The following is a 26,032-nucleotide window of genomic DNA, read 5'->3' on the forward strand; positions in this document are numbered from 1 at the left end:
ATGGATAATTCAGAGGACATATGGGATGCATTTATACAAAGGACAATAAGTTAAAGATGTTGTATAAATGTAAAGATAGTTATATAAATGTGTGTGTGTGTGTGTGTGTGTGTGTGTATATGGCATTCAGCTTTGTTTAGGTATTTTCCCACGTCATTGTAGTTGTGCTTTTAAAGTTGTAGCAACGTTTCAGCAGAATCTCATCTGCCATCATCAGGCTTCTGTAAGAAGGCAGATGAGATTCTGCCGAAACGTTGCTACAACTTTAAAAGCACAACTACAATGATGTGGGAAAATACCCAACAAAGCTGAATGCCATATGTATACGAAACTTAAGAAAACATATATATATATTATTCAGAAAATATATATATATAATAAATACATATATATATATATACCTGAATAATATTTGCATTAGGTGAGTATATATTGCAGAATTGTAGATCTGTTATAACATTATATTATAAGTTGTTTTTTTCTGTTGTATTTTTTGTTTTTCTTTCACTTTTTTAAAAAAGCACTTTTTATGCATTGTTTCTTTTTTTGAGAATGTATGTATCTACACTACAATTATTCTTCTGTTCTATTAATTTTCTTTTTCTATTATTACTTTAAAAGCAATAAAAATAAATTATTCATTTCCTATGCAATTTTCTATGAATTCGCAACATGGCATTTTTGCTATAGAATGTGTACACTCCTAAATTTGCTTAGGCATATCAGATGACATGAACCATCATTTGCTGGAATAGCCCTGGGGTAGTGATTGCATTATAAAGCAAGAGAAAGATTTTATGTCAGACATCCAGTTTTCTTCGATTCTCAACAACATTATTACTACGCCTTTCAGCACTATTTGCTCTCCATAAAATACAGTCAGTGCTATCAACTGATGGAAAGATGATGGAGTCCTTCTGTAAGTGAATTATTTTGTTGAGATTCCAGAGCAGGTTAAAATGCATTAACTATTTCTAACTCAGTATTATAATAAGCCTATGAAGCCAGAGATTTAGTCTCTGATCTCTCTGATCTCCAAAAGGATCTTTGGAGAACAGGAGTTGTGTTTCGCTGCAGTAGAGTAAGCTAAACTTATTTTTATTATTGTGTTTGATACACTGTGCCATGCTGAGTGATGATAGTAGAAGTCAATGTATGGAACACACTATATTAGGAAGTGTTAGGATCAGGCAGACCAACAATATGATTTTGTATAAATGAATGAATCAACCAACCAACCAACCTTTTATTAAGCTGGTAGATTAACTGTAAATGCAGTAGGATGAATTCTCAGAGTTTAAAAAATTTAGATAGAATGTTTGGATCCCATTGCCAGAAGTATTTGACTTGGAATGGCCACTTTTAAAGTGGCATCAGCTGAAATTTGTGTGTATCTCAGTATAGTGGAGTAAATTAAAGATTGTTGATTTAAGATATTTTGCCACATACTTAATCAAAAAAACTTAGCATATTAGTACTTGCATTCCTCCATTTATTTTATCTTCTGCTGTAGTATTGTTATAAAGCAAATTTTCTAGTGGAAATTCATGGCACAGATCTTCTTTGATTACTCATTTTTAGATCTTTTGTGGGGTTTTGCAGATCTCATTAATGCAAGTGAGATAGTACCTATGAAATGACAGAATAAAGGATGCAGAATTATTATAATTACATCATTCAAGTAGAAAGCTTTTGTTTTGCCCCTCAATTAATTTCAAAAATAAGTTTATTAGATCATGAATTATATATTGCCCAGTTAACCTTTGAAACATTTGACCCTGTAAATGAGTTGGCAATTAGTATTTATGATCCAAAGGCATAAAGGAGGAAATCTTAGAACAGCATGGAAGTTGAAGAACAGGGAAAAGTGACATATTAGGGCTGCCACATTTTTGTTTATTCTTGTTGGGTTCCATTACTTTTTATTTTTTATTTTGTATTATTATATTATTAGTGTCAACTTGCATGGAACCCTGACAAGTGGCTTTAACTGTATAGACTATTCAGTGCTGCTTACATAAGATGAGCAGTCATATAAATTAAATGTTACAGAAACATAATTAATTGGATTTAGATTATTCTGAACATTGTGCACATTATTCAAAACAATTTGGAATTCCTCAGGATAATTACAATATTATAAATTCAACTGCATAAAATATATTTTAAAAATCCTGTGTTACAGTATATTGCAAAACACATGGAACATATTTTACAATGACTATGATAATGATCTATCACTATTATTGTATGTACACTGAGAACTTATGCACTGGAGACAAATTCCTTGTGTGTCTAATCATACTTGGCCGATAAAGAATTCTAATTCTAATATAAGGCTGTGATTCCACATCCAGCTGGCTTGCCTTTGTATTGAATTTTATTGGGAAATCCATCATCAACAATATTTTAACCCATCATTAACATTACTTTCCATTTCCAATCATACCCAAGACTTTTCATAAAAATCATACTGGATTATTAATAGCAGTAGCTAGATTTTCTTGATGTGGCTGGTGGTAATGGTTTTTACATCAGTATTAACCCCAGTCCTTGTCAAAACGTAGACACGCTCATGCAGCATTCCGTTTCCTATAGCTGAAGGAGAGTGACTAGCTCAAAGTTCCCCAGCTGGCTTTGTGCCTAGAGCAGGACTGGAGCTCACTACCTCCTAGTTGTCTGCTTCAATGTCCTACCTGTCAATGACTTCTTTAGCTTCAACCACAATAACACACGAGCAAACAAAAGATACAAACTCAAAATAAACCGCTCCAAACTCAATTGCAGAAAATACAACTTCAGCAACAGAATGGTCAATGCCTGGAACTCACTACCTGGACTCTATGGTTACATCCTCAAACCCCCAAAACTTTAACCATAAACTGTCTACTGTGGACCTCACTCCATTCTTAAGATATCTGTAAGGGGGTGTGCGTAAGCACACCAGCGTGCCTACCGTCCCTGTCCTACTGTTCCCATTTATTCATACTCATTTATTATGTATATACTTATACCAGTTTATAGTTATATGTTTATACTATACGTTATGTTCATACTTATACTTGTTTTCTCATACATGCTTGACAAATTAAACTAAATAAATAAAATAGTTTGTAGTCCTGTGCCTTAACCACTGCACCAAAAAATAACTGTTTTCCCCCTCCCCCCAAAGAGAATTCCTAGTAGACACGCCTATTAGCTGCTGGGGATGAGAACAGAACATTTGGGGGAGGAGTCAAAGGTATTGAAATGTTCCAAACCATGACAAGATGCACTCCATGTTGCAATGTTTTTCAATCTAGTATCCATACTCCAAAATATTCAAAAGCTGTTAGATGCAAGTGAAGTAGATATCAGTAGAGAATAAGAAGAGATTAGGACAAAAATAAAGTCTTCTCTGTTTTTGCTTATTTCTAGTACTACTTCTTTTAGTACTATTCTTGGGTGTGCCCAGATCAGAAAATCATCTTACCAATCTGGAAGAGTGTTTCCAAGAGCCTGAATATGAAAACTGGCTGGCTATTGCCAGACATGGTCTAAAAAGGACCTTGAAACCTAAGACAATTGTGATTGTCGGAGCAGGAATTAGTGGACTGACTGCCGCCAAATTACTCAGAGAAGCTGGACACCAGGTAATTACCCAACTGCCTTTTTACTCAGCTGATGAAAAGACAAATTAGATGTGTTTGGGATGGGTTTGGAACTGAAGCACTCATTGGGATGGGCAAGTAGAGATAGTCCTTGACTTTCAACTGTCTGTTTAATGACCTTTTGAAGTCACAACGGTACTGAAAGAAGTGAGGTCTGACCAGTTCTCATAGTTACAACTGTCACAACATCCTCATGGTCACCTGATCAAAATTTGGACGTGTGGCATGTATTTATAATGGTCATGTGATCACCATTTGCAACCTTCCCAGCTGGCTTTTGATAAACAAAGTCAATGGGAAAAGCTGAGTTTGCCATGTGATTTGCTTAACAATCATGGCAAAAAATGGTAAAATTTGGGACACCTCACTTAACAGCTGCCTTGCTCAGCAATGGAAATTCTGGTCCCAATTGTGGTTGTAAGTTGAGGACTACTTCTATAATATTTGATGAATAACACTTAGCACTTAGCTATAGCACTTATATACCACTTCACAGTGCTTTACAGCCCTCAATAAGCAATTTACAGAGTCAACATATTGGCCCCAACAATCTGGGTCCTCATTTTACAAACCTCAATGGTGAGACCCAAATTGCCAAACTGCTGGCAGCCAGTGATCCGCAGAAGTCACCTGAAGCCTGAATAATATAAAGATGAAAAATCAATTAATTATTATTTGTGAATATTTACCTCAATTATTTGAATTTTTTATTTAATTGATGGTCTCCTAGAAGAGCCGGTGTCGTGTAGACATTAAGACAACAAGCTAGAAACCGGGAGGCTGTGAGTTCTAGTTCTGTCTTGGGTTCAAAACCAATTGATGACCCTGGGCCAGTCAGACCCTGAAAGGAGGCAATGGCAAATAACTTCTGAAAATAATTTGCCAATAAAACTGTAGGGACTTGTCCAAATAGGCTTTGAGAGAGGGGGGAGGAGGAGGAATTATTTAAGGACCAGACTTTATAATAATTGTTGCAATATATTAATAGCCAATCGAGAATATACCTCCAGCCAGTAAGGGTGCTGGTTGCAGGGTTTGCAAAGGTAAATCAAGGTTCACGTGAAATCAAAGGGAAATTTGCAAGGCAAGGCACACACAGGTACAGATCACCAAACACTTAATGAGAAGAGAGAGAAATTAGAATCCATTCCTCATCAGTACTCTTTTCTCCTAGGTTGTGATTTTGGAAGCCAGTAACCGTGTAGGAGGACGCATAATGACTCACCGAAAAGAAGACTGGTATGTGGATTTGGGCCCAATGCGATTGCCCAAAACCCACAGGTAAGGTTGATTAAAAGGTATTTCTCCATTCATCATCTGCTATGAGAGGCAAATTTAGTCACATTTAATAAATTGTTGCTGTCCTGAAATGCTAGATATATTGTTAGAAAAAAGGAGAACTGTTAAATTGCTTACTAGAACAGGACAACAGTTGTGTTGGTAAGGACTTGACTCTGAAAACTATTCAGAAAGCTTGCATCTTGCAACATCATTTCTGGGCGGCCCATATAAAAGTAAAATTCATTTAAAGACACATAATAACAATAGCTATAATAAATCTCTATAGAGTGGTAGCAGTAGCCAATTTCATGGGCCTCATCAATGTCCTAAACCTGGAGAAATGGCCACATTTTTAAAGTTTTCAGAAATGCCAGCTGTGTCAAGGCCAACTAGATTTGGATGGTGGTGGAGAGTTCCAGAGAGTAGAACTAGAATTGTGGAATTTTGGAAACTGTACTATTACTTCAAATGGTGATCAATGTATTAAATTAAGGATAGATACTTCCTTGAAACTGTTTATTTTCCTAAAAAGACTCTGTCACGGAAAGCTGAGGTGTGAAACTTTTTAAAAATATATAATTTTACAGTGGGGTTATATATCAATTAATGGAGGATCTTGCTTGCTATCAAAGCAAGTAGTCATTAGGATTACAAGCTATTACTTGGATAATGGTCAGTCTCTTTCTAAGGTGCAATTCCAGGAGAACAATGGTAGGGACAGACATTTGTCTTTGGTGGTCATTGAGAATCACGTAAGGTTAGAACTGAACAATCCTTAATCTGACCAATTTGTGTTGCTCTTTCCCTGTGATAAAGAAATAAGTTCTCAAATAAATTTGGGTTTCTTTTCCCCTCACAGAATTGTACGTGAATACATTAAAAAGTTCAAACTTCGTCTAAACCCATTCAATCAGACTGATGAGAATGCCTGGTATTTCATTCAAAATGTCAGACAAAAAATGAAACCCAACAATTCTGGAAACTTTGGATACCAACTTAACCCCAATGAGAAGGGAAAATCTGCAAACCAGCTGTTTGAGGAGACGCTGAACAAGGTACTTTTAAGGAGTAGATGGGATGTACAAGCAGACAAAACTAATGCACTTCTTTAGTTATGGTTGGTATTATGAGAATGGAAGAATAATATCAGGGATGAGAAAGGTTGAGGAAGGCTATTATAATACTTATTTAAATAATGTGCATAAAGCACTTTATATCACATACAAAATATATTAAATGACATGAAATATGAAAAAAGTGCATATTAACAGAGTAATACAATTCAGTCTAGTTTCTAATAATTTTAATAGTCTTAAGGATATTTAAATAGTTTTAATAGTTTTAGAGCCATGGTGGTGGTGCAGTGGTTAGAATGCAATACTGCAGGCTACCTCTGCTGCCTGCCGGCTGCCTGCAATTTGGCAGTTCAAATCTCACCAGGCTCAAGGTTGACTCAGCCTTCCATCCTTCCAAGGTGGGTAAAATGAGGAGCCAGAATGTTTGGGGCGCAAAATGCTGACTCTATAAACCGCTTAGAGAGGGCTTTAAAGCACTGTAAAGCAGTATATAAGTCTAAGTGCTATTGCTTTTTATATTATGGTTTAAGCCACCTAGAATCACTTTGCATATTAAATAAATAATTAAAGGGATAAATAGATATAATTTTATCAAAGGGCGCTTATACAAAACTATATCTATATTACATGTAATGCATAAAATTAAAAATACCATATATACCATACTTAGTTTTTGATAGGTTCCAATGGTCCTTCTTTTTTTCATAAATTGAAATACACACACACACACACACACACACACACACACACACACAATGAGTTAGAACATATATCCAAAGTATACAACTAAAATCCTCCAGCTAAGTTTGATTTACAAAAGACTTTGAACGTGATGTATGGAATCCTTATCCATATTTCATGTTAAATGCCTCTAACTGAAGAACTAAATGGATTAGTTGATCATCATGTTATGTAGTAAAATGAGTAAAATTCACATGCATAGGGATTTATAAGGCAAATACAAATAATTTTGTTTTATGTATATGTATAATGTATATAATATAAAGCTTTAGACTTTTTATATTATAGGTAACTGAAGATATTAAAGCAGTTGCAGAAACATATAGTGAATAATATTTTCACATAATGAGGGTCTATCTATTTATCTATCTATCTATCTATCTATCTATCTATCTATCTATCTATCTATCTATCTTCTATCTATCCATCTTCTCTCTCTCTCTCCCCATCCATTCATCTATCCATCCACCCATCTCTATCTCTCTACCTTCTACCTATCATCTATCTATCTATCTATCTATCTATCTATCTATCTATCTATCTATCTATCTATCTATCTATCTTTCATCCATCTATCATGTCAATCTATCTGGCAAATGTTCTAGAATTGGTATTAGATATAGGATATTATTTTCCTGTTTCAAACGAATCAGGTGAAAACAGAGGCTGCATTAATGTGAAGGTGATCATTCCTTCTCAGATGTGTTTTCCCAAAAGAGTCTTCTTAATGAGCACAGGAGAATATTCAGGTAATGTTACAAATTACAGAAAGCAAAACAAAAGAGGGTGGGATTTTGGTGTCATTTATAAGAGGAGACCAATTTAGGACAAGGCAAATGCAAAGACTGTTGCAACTGTAAGGAAGTTGCAACTAACTATATGTATTCTCCTGTTCAGGTCACCGACAACTGTACCCTTCTGAAGGAAAAATATGATTCATTTTCCACAAAGGTAAAACTGATGTTCTTATTAATTCTTTTCACAAAATGAAAACCCTCACTATTTTCTTCAGATGATTATGTTGTTTCCAATAATATTTTTCCCCAAAATATATATTTTTTATTTTACAACAAATCCATCTTTCAGTTATACAGTCTGTCGACTGGGTACATATATCTTGTGCAGATATTTATATTTTGTATACATTTCTTACCAGGGTTACATTCATATTAAAAACAACTCAACTTTATATATCTTATCATTATAACAATGTTCATTTAACTTCTTACTTTGTTTTCCAGCCATTTATAAAATAAATCCCATATCATATACTGTAACATTCCATTCCTTCTTGTTCTTTAATTGCCAATGTTAATCTATTCATTTCTGCACATTCCAATATTTTCAAAATCATATCTTCCTCTATCAGAATCTTTTCATTTTTCCAATTTTGAGCAAATACAATTCTAGCTGCTGTATACACACACACACACACACACACACACACACACACACACACACACATATGTATATATATATCTTAAGTTTTCGCGGGTACTTACATGTATGGCATTCAGCTTTGTTCAGGTATTTTCCCACGTCATTGTAGTTGTGTTTTTAAAGTTGTAGCAACGTTTTGGCAGAATCTCATCTGCCATCATCAGGCTTCTGTATAGTGTTCATCTGGACACTAGAAGCCTGATGATGGCAGATGAGATTCTGCCAAAACGTTGCTACAACTTTAAAAGCACAACTACAATGACGTGGGAAAATACCCGAACAAAGCTGAATGCATGTATGTATGTATGTATATATATGTGTGTTTTCTGAGGTTTTTGCGGGTATTTGTATGTGGATCTTTGGTTATTCGGGTTTTCTCCCATGTAAAATTGGAAGTATCTAGGCGACGTTTCGATGAAGTCTCATTCATCATCTTCAGGCTTGTGTCTTCGGCTTTGTGCTTCTTGGAGTAATGTGAGCTTGCAACTGCTTCTTTCTTTTAACTGCTAGTGGAGATGTTACTTGATTGGGTGGGGGCTTGGCTGTGTTCTGATTGGCTGGGTGTGTGTTCTCATTGGTTGGGGGGTTGGCTGTGTTCTGATTGGCTGGAGGTGTGTTCTGTTCAGGTGGGGGCTGGGTTGTGCTCAGGTTAGTCTTAGTTGTCAGGGGATTTGAGCTGATGAGCTGTGATCTTGTTGTTTGGCTTCATGTTCGTGGTTGTGCCACATCTTCATGGTGGGCATGAGTTCGCTTCATGTATGGATCGGAGGGGTTTGAAGCGGGTAGTGATGCAGCTGCGGTACGGCTTCTGGTCCATGGTCAGAATCACCAATCAGAACACAGACAAACCCCCTACCAATGAGAACACCCCCCCACTAGCAGTTAAAAAGAAGCAGCAGCTGCAAGCTCACATTACTCTGAGAAGCACAAAGCTGAAGACACAAGCCTGAAGATGATGAATGAGACTTCATCAAAACATCGCCTAGATACTTCCAATTTTACGTGGGAGAAAACCCGAATAACCAAATATATATATATATATATATATATATATATATATATATATATATATATATATATATATATATATATATATATATATATATATATGTTGTGATTGGAAGGACCAATCCTGTTAGGAACTTTGAATCTGATGACTGTTAGATCGTGGATTGACGTCAGAACCAGGAAACGTAATCTGATGGGCAAGCCAGATAATTAGTACGTTGCCTTGATGAGTATAAAAGGACACAGCTGAGCTTGTGCCTCTCGCCAGGAACAAAATGATTAATGATTACTTGGGATGAAGACGTTTCTGTTTGAGAGCCTTCCGTCTGTTTGAGTTTGTAAAAGGAATCCTAGCAGTCTCTGGTTACCCCCTCCAGTTTGTTTTGTTTGTGTAATGACTGTTTGAATTTCAAAGGGGAGTCCTAACAGTTTTGCCAGCAGTTTTGAATGAGGACGTTACTGCAAAGAGCTCTGTCTGTTTGAATTTCGAAGAGGAGTCCTAACAGTTTTGCCAGCAGTTTTGAATGAGGATGTTACTGCAAAGAGCTCTGTCTGTTTGAATTTCGAAGAGGAGTCCTAACAGTTCCTGTCAGCAGTTATAATAACTATTTTGAATGAGGACGTTACTCCCTTGAGTTTGATTTGATTGTGAAATGGCTGCTTTCCGTTTGTTCGTTTGAATTTCCAAGAGGGGACATAACATTATTGTTCCTGGCCACAAACAAACCATCTTTCAGGTAAGATGGATTTAAAAATCATCTGCTGCATGTGACCAGTGGAGAAGAATATGTTTGCAGCGTCTTTGTGAGACCAGATAATTTCTGTTTTGCCTGATAAGAGTCCGGGAAGTCTGCCAAAAGACTGGACAACTGTGCTAATTTATTTCTTTTGAATTCGGTTTTGTTTACATTGAATATTTTGAGTTTTGAAACTTCGTCTGCTCATCTGAGCTTATAAGTGAGACATTACATTGTTTTGCTTTCAAGCCTAAAAAACAAATTATCTTCAAACCAAGATGGATACAAAAAAACTGCAGAACCTGGTGGATCAGCAGCAGCAACAGATAAATCAGCTGTTAGAAAGTAACCAGACTCTTCAAAACCAGGTTACTCAGTTGCTGAGTCATATTACAAGCTTGTAAACTGCTGCTGCTCCTTCAGCCCCTCCCTTGAGGAAAAGCCCGGTATCCATGCCGGAGAAGTTTTCAGGACAAATGGACATGTTTCCAGCATTTCTGGGGCAGTGTCAATTATTTATGTCTTTGAGGCCTGAAGACTTTCCAAATGACCGGGCCAGGACGGGATTCATTCTCAGCCTTTTATCTGGGCAGGCTGCTAAATGGGCTACTCCTCTGTTAATTCAAGATAGCCCATTACTGGATAACTTTCAGGGTTTTCTGCAACAAATAAGGGTTATGTTTGAAAACCCAATTAAAAGTCAAACTGTGACCAGACGTTTATGGGACATTAGTCAGGGGAAACGTTCCCTTCAGGAATATGTTGCAGAATTTCGGTTGCTGTGTTTGGACTCTAATTGGAACGAACCGGCTCATATGGCTGCATTCCAGGAAGGTTTGTCTGATGCCATCAAAGATGAGCTGGTCCATGCAGAGCGGGCTTTAACCCTGGATGCATTAGTAATTCAGTGCCTACATATTGAAGCCCGTTTACAACAGCGCGGAAGCAGGCGGCCCATTGTGGAAACACCTTCTCTCTTTCGTTCACAAGCTACAGTTAAGATGGAGGAGCCGATGGAGTTGGGAGCACTCCGCCCTCGCTTAACGGTGCGAGAACGTTCGAGAAGGTTTCAGGAAGGCTTATGTCTTTATTGCGGGGGTCTGGGACATTTTGTTAATTCCTGCAAACGGAGAGGGACCCACAGACCCGTACCCGAAACCACTCTTGGCTCATCAGGAAAACAGGGTAGATCTGACCTTAAGGAGGTCCTAGGTCTGGCACGTTTCACATCTAGGCCCAACACTGAACCTGTTACAGATACTACAGTGGTTGGAATTTATGATTCACGATGGAAAAAGGGACGATTCCAGTACTTTGTGGGAAGATTAGAAAATGAAACGGAGATTCGTTATTGGCAGGATGTGGCCAAGGTACATGCCCCAGACCTTATTCGAAGATATCATGCACAATTCCCTTCGAAACCACAGCCTGAACGTTAGACTCGGGGGAAGGGCCCTGAGGTGGGGGATAGTGTTGTGATTGGAAGGACCAATCCTGTTAGGAACTTTGAATCTGATGACTGTTAGATCGTGGATTGACGTCAGAACCAGGAAACGTAATCTGATGGGCAAGCCAGATAATTAGCACGTTGCCTTGATGAGTATAAAAGGACACAGCTGAGCTTGCGCCTCTCGCCAGGAACAAAATGATTAATGATTACTTGGGATGAAGACGTTTCTGTTTGAGAGCCTTCCGTCTGTTTGAGTTTGTAAAAGGAATCCTAGCAGTCTCTGGTTACCCCCTCCAGTTTGTTTTGTTTGTGTAATGACTGTTTGAATTTCAAAGGGGAATCCTAACAGTTTTGCCAGCAGTTTTGAATGAGGACATTACTGCAAAGAGCTCTGTCTGTTTGAATTTCGAAGAGGAGTCCTAACAGTTTTGCCAGCAGTTTTGAATGAGGACGTTACTGCAAAGAGCTCTGTCTGTTTGAATTTCGAAGAGGAGTCCTAACAGTTCCTGTCAGCAGTTATAATAACTATTTTGAATGAGGACGTTACTCCCTTGAGTTTGATTTGATTGTGAAATGGCTGCTTTCCGTTTGTTCGTTTGAATTTCCAAGAGGGGACATAACATACATACATACATACATACATACATATATATATATATATATATATATATATGTGTGTGTGTGTGTGTGTGTGTGTGTGTGTGTGTGTGTGTGTTTTCTGAGGTTCTCGCGGGTATTTGTATGTGGATCTTTGGTTGCTCTTGCAAGAGCCGAAGACAGAAGCCTGAAGATGATGAATGAGACTTCATCGAAAGCGTTGCCTAGATACTTGAATCTTACGCGGAGAAAACCCGAACAACCAAAGATCCATATATATATATATATATATATATATATATATATATATATATATATATATATTTATATTTATATTTATATTTATATTTATTTTCTTAAGTTTTTTGCGGGTACTTACATGTATGGCATTCAGCTTTGTTCGGGTATTTTCCGACGTCATTATAGTTGTGCTTTTAAAGTTGTAGCAATGTTTCAACAGAATCTCATCTGCCATCTGCCAGAAGCCTGATGATGGCAGATGAGATTCTGCCGAAACGTCGCTACAGCTTTAAAAGCACAACTACAATGACGTGGGAAAATACCCGAACAAAGCTGAATACCATACATGTAAGTACCAGCGAAAACTTAAGAAAACATACGTACATACATTACATACAAGAATCCAGCTAAGGTCAGCATTACAATGGAGCAGAGCTGGTATTCAGCTGGTTCTGACCAGTTCTGGAGAACCGGTAGCGGAAATTTTGAGTAGCTTGGAGAACCAGCAAATACCACTTCTGATTGGAGTTTTTACAGTATCCTTCCCCTGCCACGCCCACCAAGCCACGCCCACAGAACCGATAGTAAAAAAAATTGAATCCCACCACTGTATTGGAGCTAGATAAGGGTCAATCAGATTCAGAAGGGGAGGGACTTGGACCATCTGTAGGAACCTAATGACTCTAAGCTGATGATGCACATAACTCCACCTACTCACCCCACCCTATTCTGCCTGTTCTTCTCTTACAATTAACTGCATAACTGGTTTTGTAGAAAGAGAATTGAATTCCTTTCCTCCTGCTGTTGTTGGGTTGTGTGTATGTGTGGGAATTGACAATACAGCTTTTTATTGTTTTGAGGCAGAAAGGGGCACAAGCCTTGGGGATTGTCCTTGTGATCGGCACTTTTCAGGATCTGCCACATGCCACTTACCTTCAGGTGGGGTTTCTGTTGGTGTACCCCGCCATAAACCAACCTGAAGTTTCTCTAAAGTGGATTCAAAGAATGCTCTTCTGCAGCCTTTGCAGCCTACAAAATCCAATCTGTCCCATTCTCACATGAGTTTCAGAGGTTCCAAATGGCATACAAGAGCATAGACCTCTTGCATGACCTCCAAGGTCCGCCCCCCAAAATCACGTAGAATGGGGCATGCTTTTGAGAATAATTGTTGTCGGATGTGGGTGAGCATTAGCATGTCACTGAAAACATCATGGTGCATCACCTTTGCTATCACTGTGGTAGCCTATGGATGTATTGCCATACTGTTTCCCTCATTCACCTACCTACTGCACTTTTCCAGAAACTTCCATTCGTGACCTCCTAAGGTTGTCTGCCTTTGCATTAGACCCATGCAATCAAGGAAGAATTCTACTGTATATTCATGAGTGACAAAATTCAGAATTTCCTCCATCAAATATTTTTTGTATATTAGGAATATCTCATCAAAGAAGGAAATTTGAGCACGGGAGCTGTTGAGATGATTGGTGATTTTTTGAATGAAGAAGCTGGATTTCATAACTCATTCCTTATTTCTGTTATGGATCATTTCCTCTTTTTGAATAACAGGTAAACGAGATGGTGGGGGGAAACTAAAGGCTATTTTTTAAAAAATAAATTATATTTGCTATCTTCTTGGCAATTATGACAGTTGAAATAATCCTGAACTGAAACAGAAACTAATCTCTGATCTCAAGTAGATGGACTAAAATAACTAGTATTGGACTGCATTAACTATCAAGATTCTGACTGATGAACCCAAGCAAATCAGTACTCCGATACACCATCTTCTTCAAAGCACTAATATATTGAGTACATCAATTGGGCCAGGGATGGGATTCAAATTTCTTAGCAACTGGTTCTGTGAGTGTGTCCTAATTTGTGGGTGTGGCTTGGTGGTCATGTGACTGGCTGGGCATGGCTTCTATGTAAATATTATAAATATTTATGTGAATATTGATTTTTTAATTAAAAAAGAGCAACTTTTACCCAAAATCAGGCAAAGCAGGCAGGCAGATTGAGTTGCTCACAGAATCACAGATTCATTCAGAGATCTACCTTTCTGCCATCGGCTACCTGAGTATGTCACATAAAATTTGTTTGCAAGCAAACTCATAAAATTGGCTAGCAAGCAAACTCATAAAATTTACTCACAACACACTATGTATGTAAATATTGAATTTTTTATAAAAAAAAAGAGAGCAACTTTTACCCAAAATCAGGGAAAACGGACAAGCAGATTGAGTTGCTCACAGAATCACAATTCACTTAGAGATCTATCTATCTGCAGTCGGCTACCGGAGTCTGCACTGAATAATAGAAGCTTCAGTCCTAAGGAAGGCTGTGCTCTGCTTAAAAGCAGAGCCGAGGATCTAAAGATTAGCTAGAAAGCAAGTAATCTAGCAATTTCCTGCATTCTAGCTAATCTAAATCTCCCGGCACAGTAGAACAGCTGATGGTTGGGGGCGGGGGGAGGAAAAATAGCAATTTAGCAGGCAAGTTTGATGGCGCACATGCCGGGTAAGGAGTGAGTGGGCAGGGTGGGGTGGGGCCCACCAGTGGCGCAATTTGCCAGTTCTCTGGCAGGTAGAATCCCACCCCTGGTGAGAATGCACTTTGTGCGCATGTATAGACCATCTCCAAAAAATCTCAGCTGTGCCGCCCAGACAGCTGACAAGCGCTCTGTGCGGGTGAGCAGCGTTTCAAACGCCTCTTCTTTTCTGCTTTTTCAACCTCCGCTGTGCCGTGCAAAGCAACTGAGGTTGAAAAAGCAGGAAATAAAGGACAGCCAAGGGCCCAGCTGGGCAGCTGGGCCAAACAAAGCAGCAGACATCGAAGTGGTTCAGTGTGTCTGCTGCTCTTCAGAGCTACTGGTTCTATAGAACTGGGCTGAATCAGTAGCATCCCACCCCTAAATTGGGCACAGATGAGGTTAAAAACAGCTCTGGCTATTTCCTGTTCCTTTGCACAGTTAAAAATTAAGCATTCCCCCTCCCCCCAGGACACAGGTCATGTTGTCAAATTGGGTGCAATAGGGTTTGGTCTCTAGTCAGTGGTATTTGGGATGACCTTGGTTCCCAGGAGATAGTAAGTTGTTTTGGCAGGTGTGCATTCTGAGCCTCTTTCCCCCACCCCACCCACCCACCTTGAGCTGGGTGGCAACTTCGGAACTGGAAAGATGTATGCGACAGGCGTAATCTGTTCCAACTTGACATTAATTGCATTGTCTTCAGAAAATGAACATTTTTTGAGATAACTTAGAAATAACTGATAAACTGTACTTGCATTTGTTTCTTTCTTTCTCTCAAATTTAGATTTGATGAAATTACTGGTGGATTTGATCAACTTCCTCAAAGGTTCTTCAAGGAAATGGTTAAAATTGTCCATCTCAATTGCACGGTGGAGAAGATACTTCGCATCAACAACAAAGTGAGAGTCTTCTACAAATGGTTGTCCAGGCCTACATCTCTGGTTGCTGACTATGTCCTCATCACAGCTACAGCAAGAGCCACACGACTCATCAAGTTTATGCCACGTCTTTCCATTCCCAAGACTCGGGCACTGCGGTCTTTGACTTATGCAAGTGCTACTAAAATTGCCTTGATTTGCACTGAGAAGTTTTGGGAGAAGGAGGGGATCCACGGAGGGAGATCGATCACAGATCTCCCATCACGAGTAATTTACTATCCAAATCATGACTTCCCCCACGGAATAGGAGTCCTTCTGGCATCCTATACTTGGTATTCTGATTCTGAGTTTTATACGGCACTCAGTGATGAAAAGTGTGTTGATGTGGTGATGGATGACCTTGTAGAAATCCATCAAGTATCTAAAAACTATCTCAAATCGGTCTGTGGCAAATCTGTGGTGCAAAAATGGACCCTTGACCAATACTCTATGGGAGCATTCAGCACATACACCCCATACCAGATCACCCATTATTCTCAGATACTGGCCCAAAATGAAGGGAGGATCTACTTTGCGGGTGAATACACAGCTCATCCACATGGTTGGATTGAAACTTCAATGAAATCTGCCATAAGGGAAGCAATTAATATCCACAATGCATAAAAGGAGTAATTTAATGCGGAAGCATTTACTGGTTTATTGAAGAATAATTTTCTTACAGAACAATCATTTGGCTGTGACTCCACATAAGAGTTTGGGAGCAGCTCGTGTTGTTGTTTCTAACCGATAATGCTTTCTAATTTCTACATGAAATATTTTAAATCTCAGTGGTATTGTTTATACTCTTTCTTTATTTTTCTATTTATGGTCTTGCTATATAAAGACAGATCTGCTGCCTCAGCAGACGAGTCAAAGAAAGTGATCTGAACATAAACGCCAATGCTATCTGGCATCTATAATTACATAATATTCTATATTTTATACAAACTATTTCAACATACTTCTATTCATTCTAATATTATGGACCATAACTACAAATTAGGGGATGAAACATTGTCTGAAGATACTTTCTGTGGTGATGAAGCCAGCATGACTATACTCCAAGGTGCATGGAAAGCTGTTACATTCCCACCAAAGTGGTACTTATTTATCTACTCACATTTTCATACTTTCAAACTTCTTTCAAATTGCCAGATGGGTAGGAGCTGTGGCAAAGAACAGGAACTCACCCCATTGTGCAGCACTCGGTTCTGGAACCCAGGCTATGAGCTTTCCAGCTAACAAGCTCAGTGTCTTTTACCACTGAGCCATAGTGCCCCCTTTATGGGAAGGGATAGACTACCCCAAAACATTACTTTAACATGCTAACATCTTGGTGGAGCATTTGTGGTGGCCACAGCATTGCTGCAAAAACTACAGTGCTACCAGCTGTTTGCTCTGTAGCATTTTAGACACTTGTTTATTTTTTTTCAACACAATGTAAAAGTGAAGTGGGACAAGGAGGCTGCTAGGCCGCAAGGGAGGTATTTGGGAATAGACTGGTATTCCCTAGTATCACACAATCCATCCCAAGCTTGAAGATGTATTAATGTTACTAACAGAAGACCATGTGCCCCTCAATAATTCAATCATATCTCCTCTGTCAACTTGGTTGTTGCACAGGTTGACTTTGATCAAGTTTATGGGGCCATCTTTGGAGACCAGAGCTATGACAGTATCCTTACACACGCACATTAGAAAACAAACTTAAGCAACATATAGGGATTTTAAAATATCAAGCAGTTTTTACAGCTTGCATATTTTTAATTTTAGGAAACCACACACTCTCATCTTTTCCAGAAAGCAGGATAGGAACATTCTTGCTTTATAAGAACTTAAAATTCTATGGACTTTGGGCTCAGATAGAACCATCTAATGATCCCCACTGACTCAGAGTGCTGGTGAAATGTAAAATTATGTATTGTATGGAGACATTTTTCTCCCATTTTTTAATACGAACGGAATAATATAAGACAAACAAAAGGAGCCCCAACCTCACATAGTTTAGCATATACTGTAATTTCAGTATGAACGCCTCTATTACAAGATGCAACAGCCACTAAGCTGAATAGCTTTGATGATTTCATAGAGGATTTGACTGTTAGTAATTGCTACTCATGACTGTTACATAATATTTTCTCCTTTTATTCTCTTCCAAATAACCACATTGATGTGGCCCTTGTTAGGTGGTTTAGATAGGCAACCTACATTTCTGAATGTGCTTTTTCAGTTCTACTAGCAAATCACGGTTCCTCAAACTGTATATCAAGGGATTCAGCATGGGAATCACAATGTCACAGAACAAAGAGGCCACCTTATCCTGTTCTGGTGTTCTGTAAGATCTGGGTCTCATATATTTAAAACTTGCTGCCCCATAGAAGAGCCCCACCACACAGAGGTGGGAAACACATGTGCCAAATGCTTTATGCCTTCCTTCCACTGATTGCATTCCCAGAACCGTCAAAAGGATAGAGATGTAGGAAGTCAGGACAATGGAGAAGGGACCCAAGAGTAATACACTGCCAGTTAGGAAAAACAAGTTTTCATAGGTGGATGTTTCAGAACAAGATAATTTCAGCAGAGCTTGAATTGTGCAAAAGAACTGATTCACTCTATTAGACTTACAGAAAGGTAGCTGGAGCACATAAAAAGTGTGCATGATTGAATGAAGAATTGCCCCAAGCCAGACTCCGCCCGACATGGTCACACATACCCTTCTGCTCATGAGAACTGGATAGTGCAAAGGTTTGCAAATGGCCACGTACCTGTCATAAGACATGACGGTCAGTAGGAGGCACTCGGCTCCTCCCATCATAAAAGTGGAAAAAATCTGAATCCCACATCCAGGCAACGAAATTGTATTATCTTTTTTCCAAAAATCCATGGACATTTTGGGGACAATGCTAGAAACCTGGCAGATGTCTATAAAGGAGAGCTGGCTGAGGAAAAAGTACATAGGGACTCTGGAATATGAACCTGTGACAATTACAAAAAAGAAAAGACAGTTTCCCAGTAGGGCAACAAAAAAAGTCAGTAGGATCGCCCCAAAGAAAACTGTATGCATCACCGTATGATTCAGAAGTCCAAGAAGAATGAATTCGGTCCACAATGTTCTATTCATTATTTCCATTGCGACTTCTCCTGAAAACATAACAGAAAATATTGGAATTAAAGCTAGAAAATCATGGGAGGTTGAGATGAAAACTAAATCAAAGCTGGTAATAGTTGGATTAGAATTACATATTCAAATGTCTGTAGAGATTCTTAGTCATCCAGATCATGACTGAGAATCTCTACAGACTTTTTAGCTATTCAATTTGGGATGAACACCCTTTGAATGGTGCGGGAGTAGGAATGGATTACCAGAGGAAAAATTTCAGACTACAGGGGCCAGGAACACCACTCAGGTGATCCCGAGGACACAGATAAACTTCCAAGTGCTTCAAGGACTCTCTAAAAGGATGCAAATGACCAGCTGTCTGCAAGGAATATAAATCCTTCCATTCCCCACTATCCTGTAAGAGCTGAAGAAGCTTCTTGGATGAGAAATGTCTTCAAAAGCAAAAACAAGAAAGTCCAGTGCCTCCTAAATAAAGCACCTTTGGGACACATATACAGATACACACACCAAGTTCACACACCTGCAGTCAGAACACCTTTGACTCCTTTGCTGAGCTATTTTCCACTATCAAACAGATTTTTTTAAAACAACAGTTATTCAGTATTAGAAAAAATATCCTGGCTTTAAATTCAAGTTTCAATCTCTGGGTGAAAAAATGTAGGTCTGTCTTCTGGAAATGCATTTGATTCCCCCCACCCCCAGGACTCATTATTATTATTCTAAGCATCAAGATTGTGTCTTACGTCCATATTTGCTTTCTTACCGATGCATTTAATCATCCACCTTTGTATTATGATCTTTGCCCTGATGATTTTTAGAAATTCAAATATTCTTCACAACAATCCAATGTCAATCCCAAAGCCATTATTACCTGCTAGGTAGTATATATTACTTTCCACAAATGATTTTTAGGCTTTCTCCTGGTGCTTCACTTTTAGCTGCATTCCTACAATAAAATACTTTCCACTGCCCAGTAACTTCTGCTATGTTGAACAAGCTATGGTAAGTAATTGCTTTGTTTCGAAAGAATGGCTGATTAATTATTGCATCAGTCAGGCAACTGAAAATCTCACACCTCCAGGGTGAAAAAAAAAATCTCCTAAGGTATCAGGCTTTGGGGACTTCACTCACTATTCCCAAGGCTTTAATTTGGGACTGACTAATGTGAGTAATTGCCTTTGAGATGTTGAGAAGCAGAGTGACAATGAAATACAGGTAGTCCTTGACGTATGAGCACAATTTTTCTGCCTTCTGGACAGAGGTGGATTTATAAACTGTACAGTTGCAGATAGATAACTCAACAAGACGTCCATAACAAATTACATGTATTGGTTCATCAGGTATCCTCATTACTCACGTTTGTGATGAAGTTCTTCTTTAATGACCAATCCTTTGTATATCTGCCTTGTAGTAAAAGATGGTTATCTCCTCACCCATCTCGTAGCGATAGAAAGAAGCTGCCATGAGTTCGTGAGTTGAGGCAAGAGTGAGGAAAACTTCCCCCAACCCCTCAAGGGTCAATTTAATGACCAATCAGGATTACAGATGTGGTCATGTGATATGGACTACATTTCCCAGAATACTTTAACTACATCTACCATGATGCCTTCCCCTAAGGGGACAGCTCATAATTCCTAAGTAACTATCCAATTCCCATAGACTGGCTGGGACAGCACAACAGCTGAGTCCAAAATTTCCATTACTAAGCAAGACAGTTGTAAAATGAGTTTTGCCCCACTTCATAGCGATAGTACTTAGCATATACCACTTTTATAGTGCTTTACAGCCCTCTCTAAGCAGTTTACAGAGTCTGCATATTGCCCCTCAACAATCTGGGTCCTCATTTTACCCACCTCGGAAGGATGGAAGGCTGAGTCAACCTTGAGCCTGGTGGGATTCGATCTGTCAAATTGCAGGCAGTTGGCAGTCAGCAGAAGTAGCCTGCAGTACTGCACTCTAACCACTGTGCCACCAAGGCACTTTATGAACTTTTTGCCACAGATGTTAAGCAAATTTACTGCAATTGTTAAGTGAATCATGCAGTTATTAAATGAATCTGGCTCCCCCATTGACTTTGCTTGTCAGAAGTTAGCTGGAGAGGATGGGGGGGGGGGGGGTTTACAAATGCTGATCACCTGACCCTGGGACAGTACACCTAAAATAAAAGCATCAAGCACCCAACTTTTGATCATGTGATCATGGAAATGCTGCAACAATTATAAGTGTGAAAACTGGTCATAAGTCACTTTTTTCAGTGACATAACTTCAGAGTCACTAACTGAATGTCTGTAAATAGAGGTCTAAGTGTATAGCAAACAATCATCTTTGATGATTAGACTGGATTGGTTCGTATTTAATATTCCAGCCATTCTGACTCCAATCTATTTATGTAGTTATTTTTGTTTGTTTGTCAAACATGTACAAGATAACACGTATAGGTATGAACATGAACAGGAAGTAAATACTGATAAACAGGGACAGTAAGACAGGGGCAGTAGTCACGCTGGTGTGCTTATGTACTTAAGGGCCTCTTGGGAATAGGGTGAGGTCTACGGTAGACAGTTTGAGATTGAAGCTGTGAGGGTTTTCAGGCGATAACAATGGAGTCAGGTAGAACATTCCAGGCGTTGAACCACTCTGTTGCTGAAGTCATATTTTCTGCAATCTTTTTGATTTAGAAGAGGTTGATCGATTAATTTATTGATTTGGATGAAAGGAACATAAACAATAATGAGCAAACTAACCCGGACATCATAGAACTGTAGATGGGACTGCATTTGGTTTATCATTCCCATGATTTATATATTAATTAAAATTATATAGCCACCCATCTCTCAGTTGGAAGTGACTGAATGGCTTACAATATAATGAAACACAGAGATATAAAGACAATTATAAGTACAAAAACACATTAAAGTTACCAAATATTAAATACAGACTAAGAGACCACTGGTCTGGAGCACAGCAGTGGGGGCACTTTCTCTGTCACTGCACCAACCCACATTCAGCCTTGAGTTTCTCCATCAGGGCCTCATACCAACTGACAGAGCCAGAGTTTAAGGCTGTTCTTGAAGTCCAGAATGGTGAGGGCAGATCGCACTCTGGTTGCAAGATGTTCCAAAGGATGGGAGCCATGGCAGAAAAGCACTTCTCATGGACTCCACCAACTGAAATTCTTTGGCTGATGGAATTTGCAGTAGGCCCCTTCTGCCAGAATGAGTGGGCGGGCCAATCCCACTGGAATGAGACTGTTCTTCAGGTAACCTGGACCAGAGATGGTGTTCAGCAGGTTCTGACCAGTTCTGAAGAACCGGTAGCAGAAGTTTGAAGTAGTTTGGAGAACCGGCAAATCCCACCTTTGACTGGTCTGCCTCCCGAGTCCCAACTGATCGGCTGAGTCTTCTTTTGTTGCCCTGCACAGAACGGAGCTGGAAAGCAGGTTAGTGCGGTGGGGAGGAAATGGGATTTTGCAGTAACCTTCCTCCAGAAGTGTCCTTCCCCTGCCACACCCACCAAGCTACGCCCACCAAGCCACGCCCACACAACTGGAAATAAAAACTTTTGAATCCCACCACTGATCTGGACCCATATACCACGATTCATTCTAACAAAACTATTTTGACCCCAGTAATTATAATTTTGGGATCATTTATCATTTTTTAAAAAAAAAATCAAACACAGCTCCTAGCTTCTATTTTATTCATTTTCTTTCTTAACTTTCTAGCCTAGTCTTTTTAAAGAAATCAGCCAATCCAACTATCTTCTTAAGAACAAATCGATATGCTCTATAGCCATTATAAGGCTACAATATTTACTTTCACACGATGCAACATTTTACTTTTAAAATTTTGGGGTGCCTTTAAGTCAGTACTGATTCTTGGTGGCTGCCTGGAAAAGTCACAGAAGTTTCCTTAGCAATATCATCAGCCTCAATGGTTTGTCCTTGACTCCTTCTCCCTACGGCTCAGTGAGAAGGACTGACTCAATTTCACACAGGGGGCTTCATGCTCAAAAGGGAGCGAGAACTCACGGCCTTCCATTGAACATGAGCATACAAGTGAATATTATAGAAATATGCTGGAATGGAAAATTATTTTCTTATATGTAGCCCAATATGTAGACAGACAAAAGCAGTGTCCTTGTGAGTTGAGGGCTCATTTGTGTATCCTGCATAATTTATAGCACGGTTATAAAATAGTCCTCTTGTTTACCTTGAGCGTGGTGAGATTCGATCTGCCAAACTGCAGACAGCTGGCAGTCAGCAGAAGTAGCCTGCCGTACTGCATTCTAACCACTGCGCCACCGTGGCTCTTCAAAGGGGCACTTCAAGAGACTCTTTCCCATCATGCTCTTAAGGCAGAAATAATTTGATTCATGAATGCCTTCACTTCTGTTGATCTTGAAATCAGAGAATACACAAGGAACATTGCTTCCTCTCATCTTATCAATACTACACTGCAAAGGACATCCATTAACTATTGTCCCAGCCCCTGAACCATCAACAACTATGAAGTAACAGAAGGCCTTTCACCCCTACTCCATACATCACTGAAATAATACAGTATAAATTGCTAATACTTCCACCTGCAACTTTTCTTACATGCATAGTTGTTACGTCTCCTCTTGGAGATTCAAACGAACAAACACAAAGCAGCCGTTTCACAATCAAATCAAACTGAAGGAAAATAACAAGATAACGACTGGCAGAAACGGTTAGAACTCCCCTTCAAAATTCAAACAAACAGAGATCTCTTTGCAGTAACATCCTCATTCAAAATAGTCATTTTGTTTCTGGCAAAAGGCACCAGCTCAGCTGTGTCCTTTTATACCCATTAAGGCAATGTGCTAATTAACTGGCTTGCCCTTCAGATTAACGTTTCCTGGTTCTGACGTCAATCCACGATCTAACAGTCATCAGATTCAAAACTCTTAACAGGACCGATCCTTCCAATCACAACACATAGTGTTGTACACCTCAGTCATATCCTTCTCATTTGCCTCCTTTACAGATTAAAAAGCTCAAATGCCACAACTTTTCTTCAGAGGGAAGCTGTCCAGCTCCTTCACCAACCTAGTTGTCCCCCTCTGAACCATCTCTAGCACCACTATATCCTTTTTGAAATGTGGCAATCACACAACCGCACAAAATATCCCGATGAACATGATTACATTTATTTTGCTATTTGGACAGGATCTGTGATTTAAACTGTGACTTTGTCTCCATTTTAATACTTGTTTGCCAGCTAGAGTCCTTGTAGCCATGAGATGGACAGCTGTAGAAATAGTTCAAATAAAGAAGAAAACAAATTGGATTTTGTAAGCTGAACTCTACTAGCATGGGCAGCTGTAACAAACTTAAATAACAACCATAAAACATTCCTCCCCCTTAACTGCCTTCCTGAATGGAAGCATACATAGAAAAAGGAAAAGGAGAGAGAAATCTTGAGTGAAAGGTACATTATTCAGCTCCCTTCATGATTACAGTGGGTTTTTTTTAAAGAAAAATCTATTCCATTCAGGTTACCATGCAACAGAATGGGATATGGAACAAGAGCACAAGAAAAAAGTTTAAAGATGTTGGATAAAGTCACAGAGCCAGGTATATCCATTCCCTGCTGCAGCCACAGCAGATATTTTCCACCTTCTGATGCCAGGCAAAAGTCAGTGGACTCAATCCATCATTTTTTCTGATCACTGTTGCATGTATATAATCAAGATAATACCACATGACACTGAGTTAGAAAAGAGGCAATGGAGACAGAAAATGAAAATGAAAAGGTTGAAGTTGGAACACAAAATAACGAGGCTAAGCAGACCTGGAATGTGATACTATATATGTATTAAAATGAATGTATTGGTCAAGAATAACTGTACAAAACTAGCAATGTATAAATAGTATATACACTATTTGTTCTTTATTTTAATGTGTATAGTGAAAGAAATGCCAGGATGGTCACAGTGTGTTCGATATTTTTATATGTAAACAATAAAAATACATATAGAAAAAGGAAAAAAGAAAATGAAAATATCAGTTCAGTGTTTAGCTGACAGCAAATCAGCTGTCAGGAGAAGACAGAGAAGTAATTTTATTTTAGAGACCTGATTGATGTACATAAAGAGAGAGATGAAAGCAAGAAAGAGCCATCTCCATTGTCATATGCAGTATAAAATGCAAGCAGCTTTGACTGTCATTTCTTAGAGTTTACATATCTGTTGACTACATTTGCAATGATAAACTTATAATTCAAAAAAAGAAATAGATAACAGCTATTTTTTTGTGTTGATGAGCAAAGTTGATTTCTTTCTTTCCAATAATATCCTAAGACTGTTGATGCAATATTGAAGAACTTAGAAGGAAAAATCAGCATTAATTTATATCCGTTTCATATTTTTTTTATCAATCCCAGAAGATTGCAATTTTTTTCAACTAATTAACTTGACTTCTTGTTACTTCAAGATGATTAAAGTAGAGTACAGAAGATAGGAAATGAAAATAAGAATTTGGACAATGAAAAAACAATGTGACCCATTGATTTATTGATTTGGCAGAGTCATGAAAGTTGTAGAAAAAAATATTCAAATATTAATATACTATGCAATCACTACTAAAATGAACATATGAATGTTTACCTCCACCTCTATTACCTTTAGCTTAAAAAAGGATATTATAATAAATGAAACAGGACAATAATCCGTAAAATGCACTCTTTTGTTTCATGTATTTACTTGTCCACACAATCCCTGCTGTTCACCTCTGCCCATAATGGACAAGCTTTATACAGCTGTGAAGAAGGAACTCCACATTCTGTCTCTTCAACCAGGTCCTGAAAGCTCTTTCCCTCTGTTCCATTTAAATCAGACAGATGTCCACAAAGGTGCACCTTCGATTTTGGGAAAAGGTAAAAGTTGCATGGCATGGCACCAAGTCCGGATTATATGGTGTGCTGGGCAAGATGGTGAGATCCAACATCACAATTGCCTCTTGGGTGTTGCATAAGGTGTGAGGCCTAGTGTTGTTTATTGCAATAAAATTTTCTCTGAACTCTGCCTAATCTTCATTATTAGTGCAGAGCAACTACACTGCAACATTCAAAACTTTGGGTCAAGGAACTCCATGTGAATGACGCTATCCCGGTTCCAAATAATTGTTATAACTGTTATATTGTCTGTGGAAACCTGGAGTCTGACCATTTCCTTTCACATATGAATCTTTCTACCCTGTTTCTCCAACAACACGGCCTCCCCCA

General features: G+C 38.7%; 2 protein-coding genes across 2 annotated transcripts; one reads left to right on the top strand and one right to left on the bottom strand.

Annotated features, from left to right (window-relative positions):
- Positions 1–903: 903 nt before the first annotated feature.
- Positions 904–16,314, top strand: LOC113449660 (L-amino-acid oxidase). The gene is made up of 7 exons (XM_087928623.1): positions 904–919; positions 3,418–3,632; positions 4,825–4,931; positions 5,791–5,986; positions 7,646–7,699; positions 13,653–13,786; positions 15,532–16,314. The coding sequence occupies exons 1-7, from the start codon at positions 904–906 to the stop codon at positions 16,286–16,288; spliced, it is 1,479 nt and encodes a 492-aa protein (XP_087784749.1). The 3' UTR covers positions 16,289–16,314.
- Positions 16,315–17,793: 1,479 nt separating this feature from the next.
- Positions 17,794–18,794, bottom strand: LOC113449661 (olfactory receptor 2V1-like). Its single transcript, XM_026720767.2, has one exon. The coding sequence runs from the start codon at positions 18,792–18,794 to the stop codon at positions 17,856–17,858; it is 939 nt and encodes a 312-aa protein (XP_026576552.2). The 3' UTR covers positions 17,794–17,855.
- Positions 18,795–26,032: the final 7,238 nt, after the last annotated feature.

The sequence above is a fragment of the Pseudonaja textilis genome, chromosome 2 (genome assembly GCF_049901715.1).
Source record: "Pseudonaja textilis isolate UNSWEBS1 chromosome 2, rPseTex1.2, whole genome shotgun sequence".
NCBI classification, from domain to species: domain Eukaryota; kingdom Metazoa; phylum Chordata; class Lepidosauria; order Squamata; family Elapidae; genus Pseudonaja; species Pseudonaja textilis.

Excerpts from the sequence above, each read along its gene's own strand:
- LOC113449661 (XM_026720767.2), bottom strand. The coding sequence starts at position 18,794 with ATGGAAATAATGAATAGAACATTGTGGACCGAATTCATTCTTCTTGGA.
- LOC113449660 (XM_087928623.1), top strand. Across the intron at positions 5,987-7,645 it reads TTGAGGAGACGCTGAACAAG|GTCACCGACAACTGTACCCT; the intron begins GTACTTTTAAGG and ends TCTCCTGTTCAG. Across the intron at positions 7,700-13,652 it reads ATGATTCATTTTCCACAAAG|GAATATCTCATCAAAGAAGG; the intron begins GTAAAACTGATG and ends TTTGTATATTAG.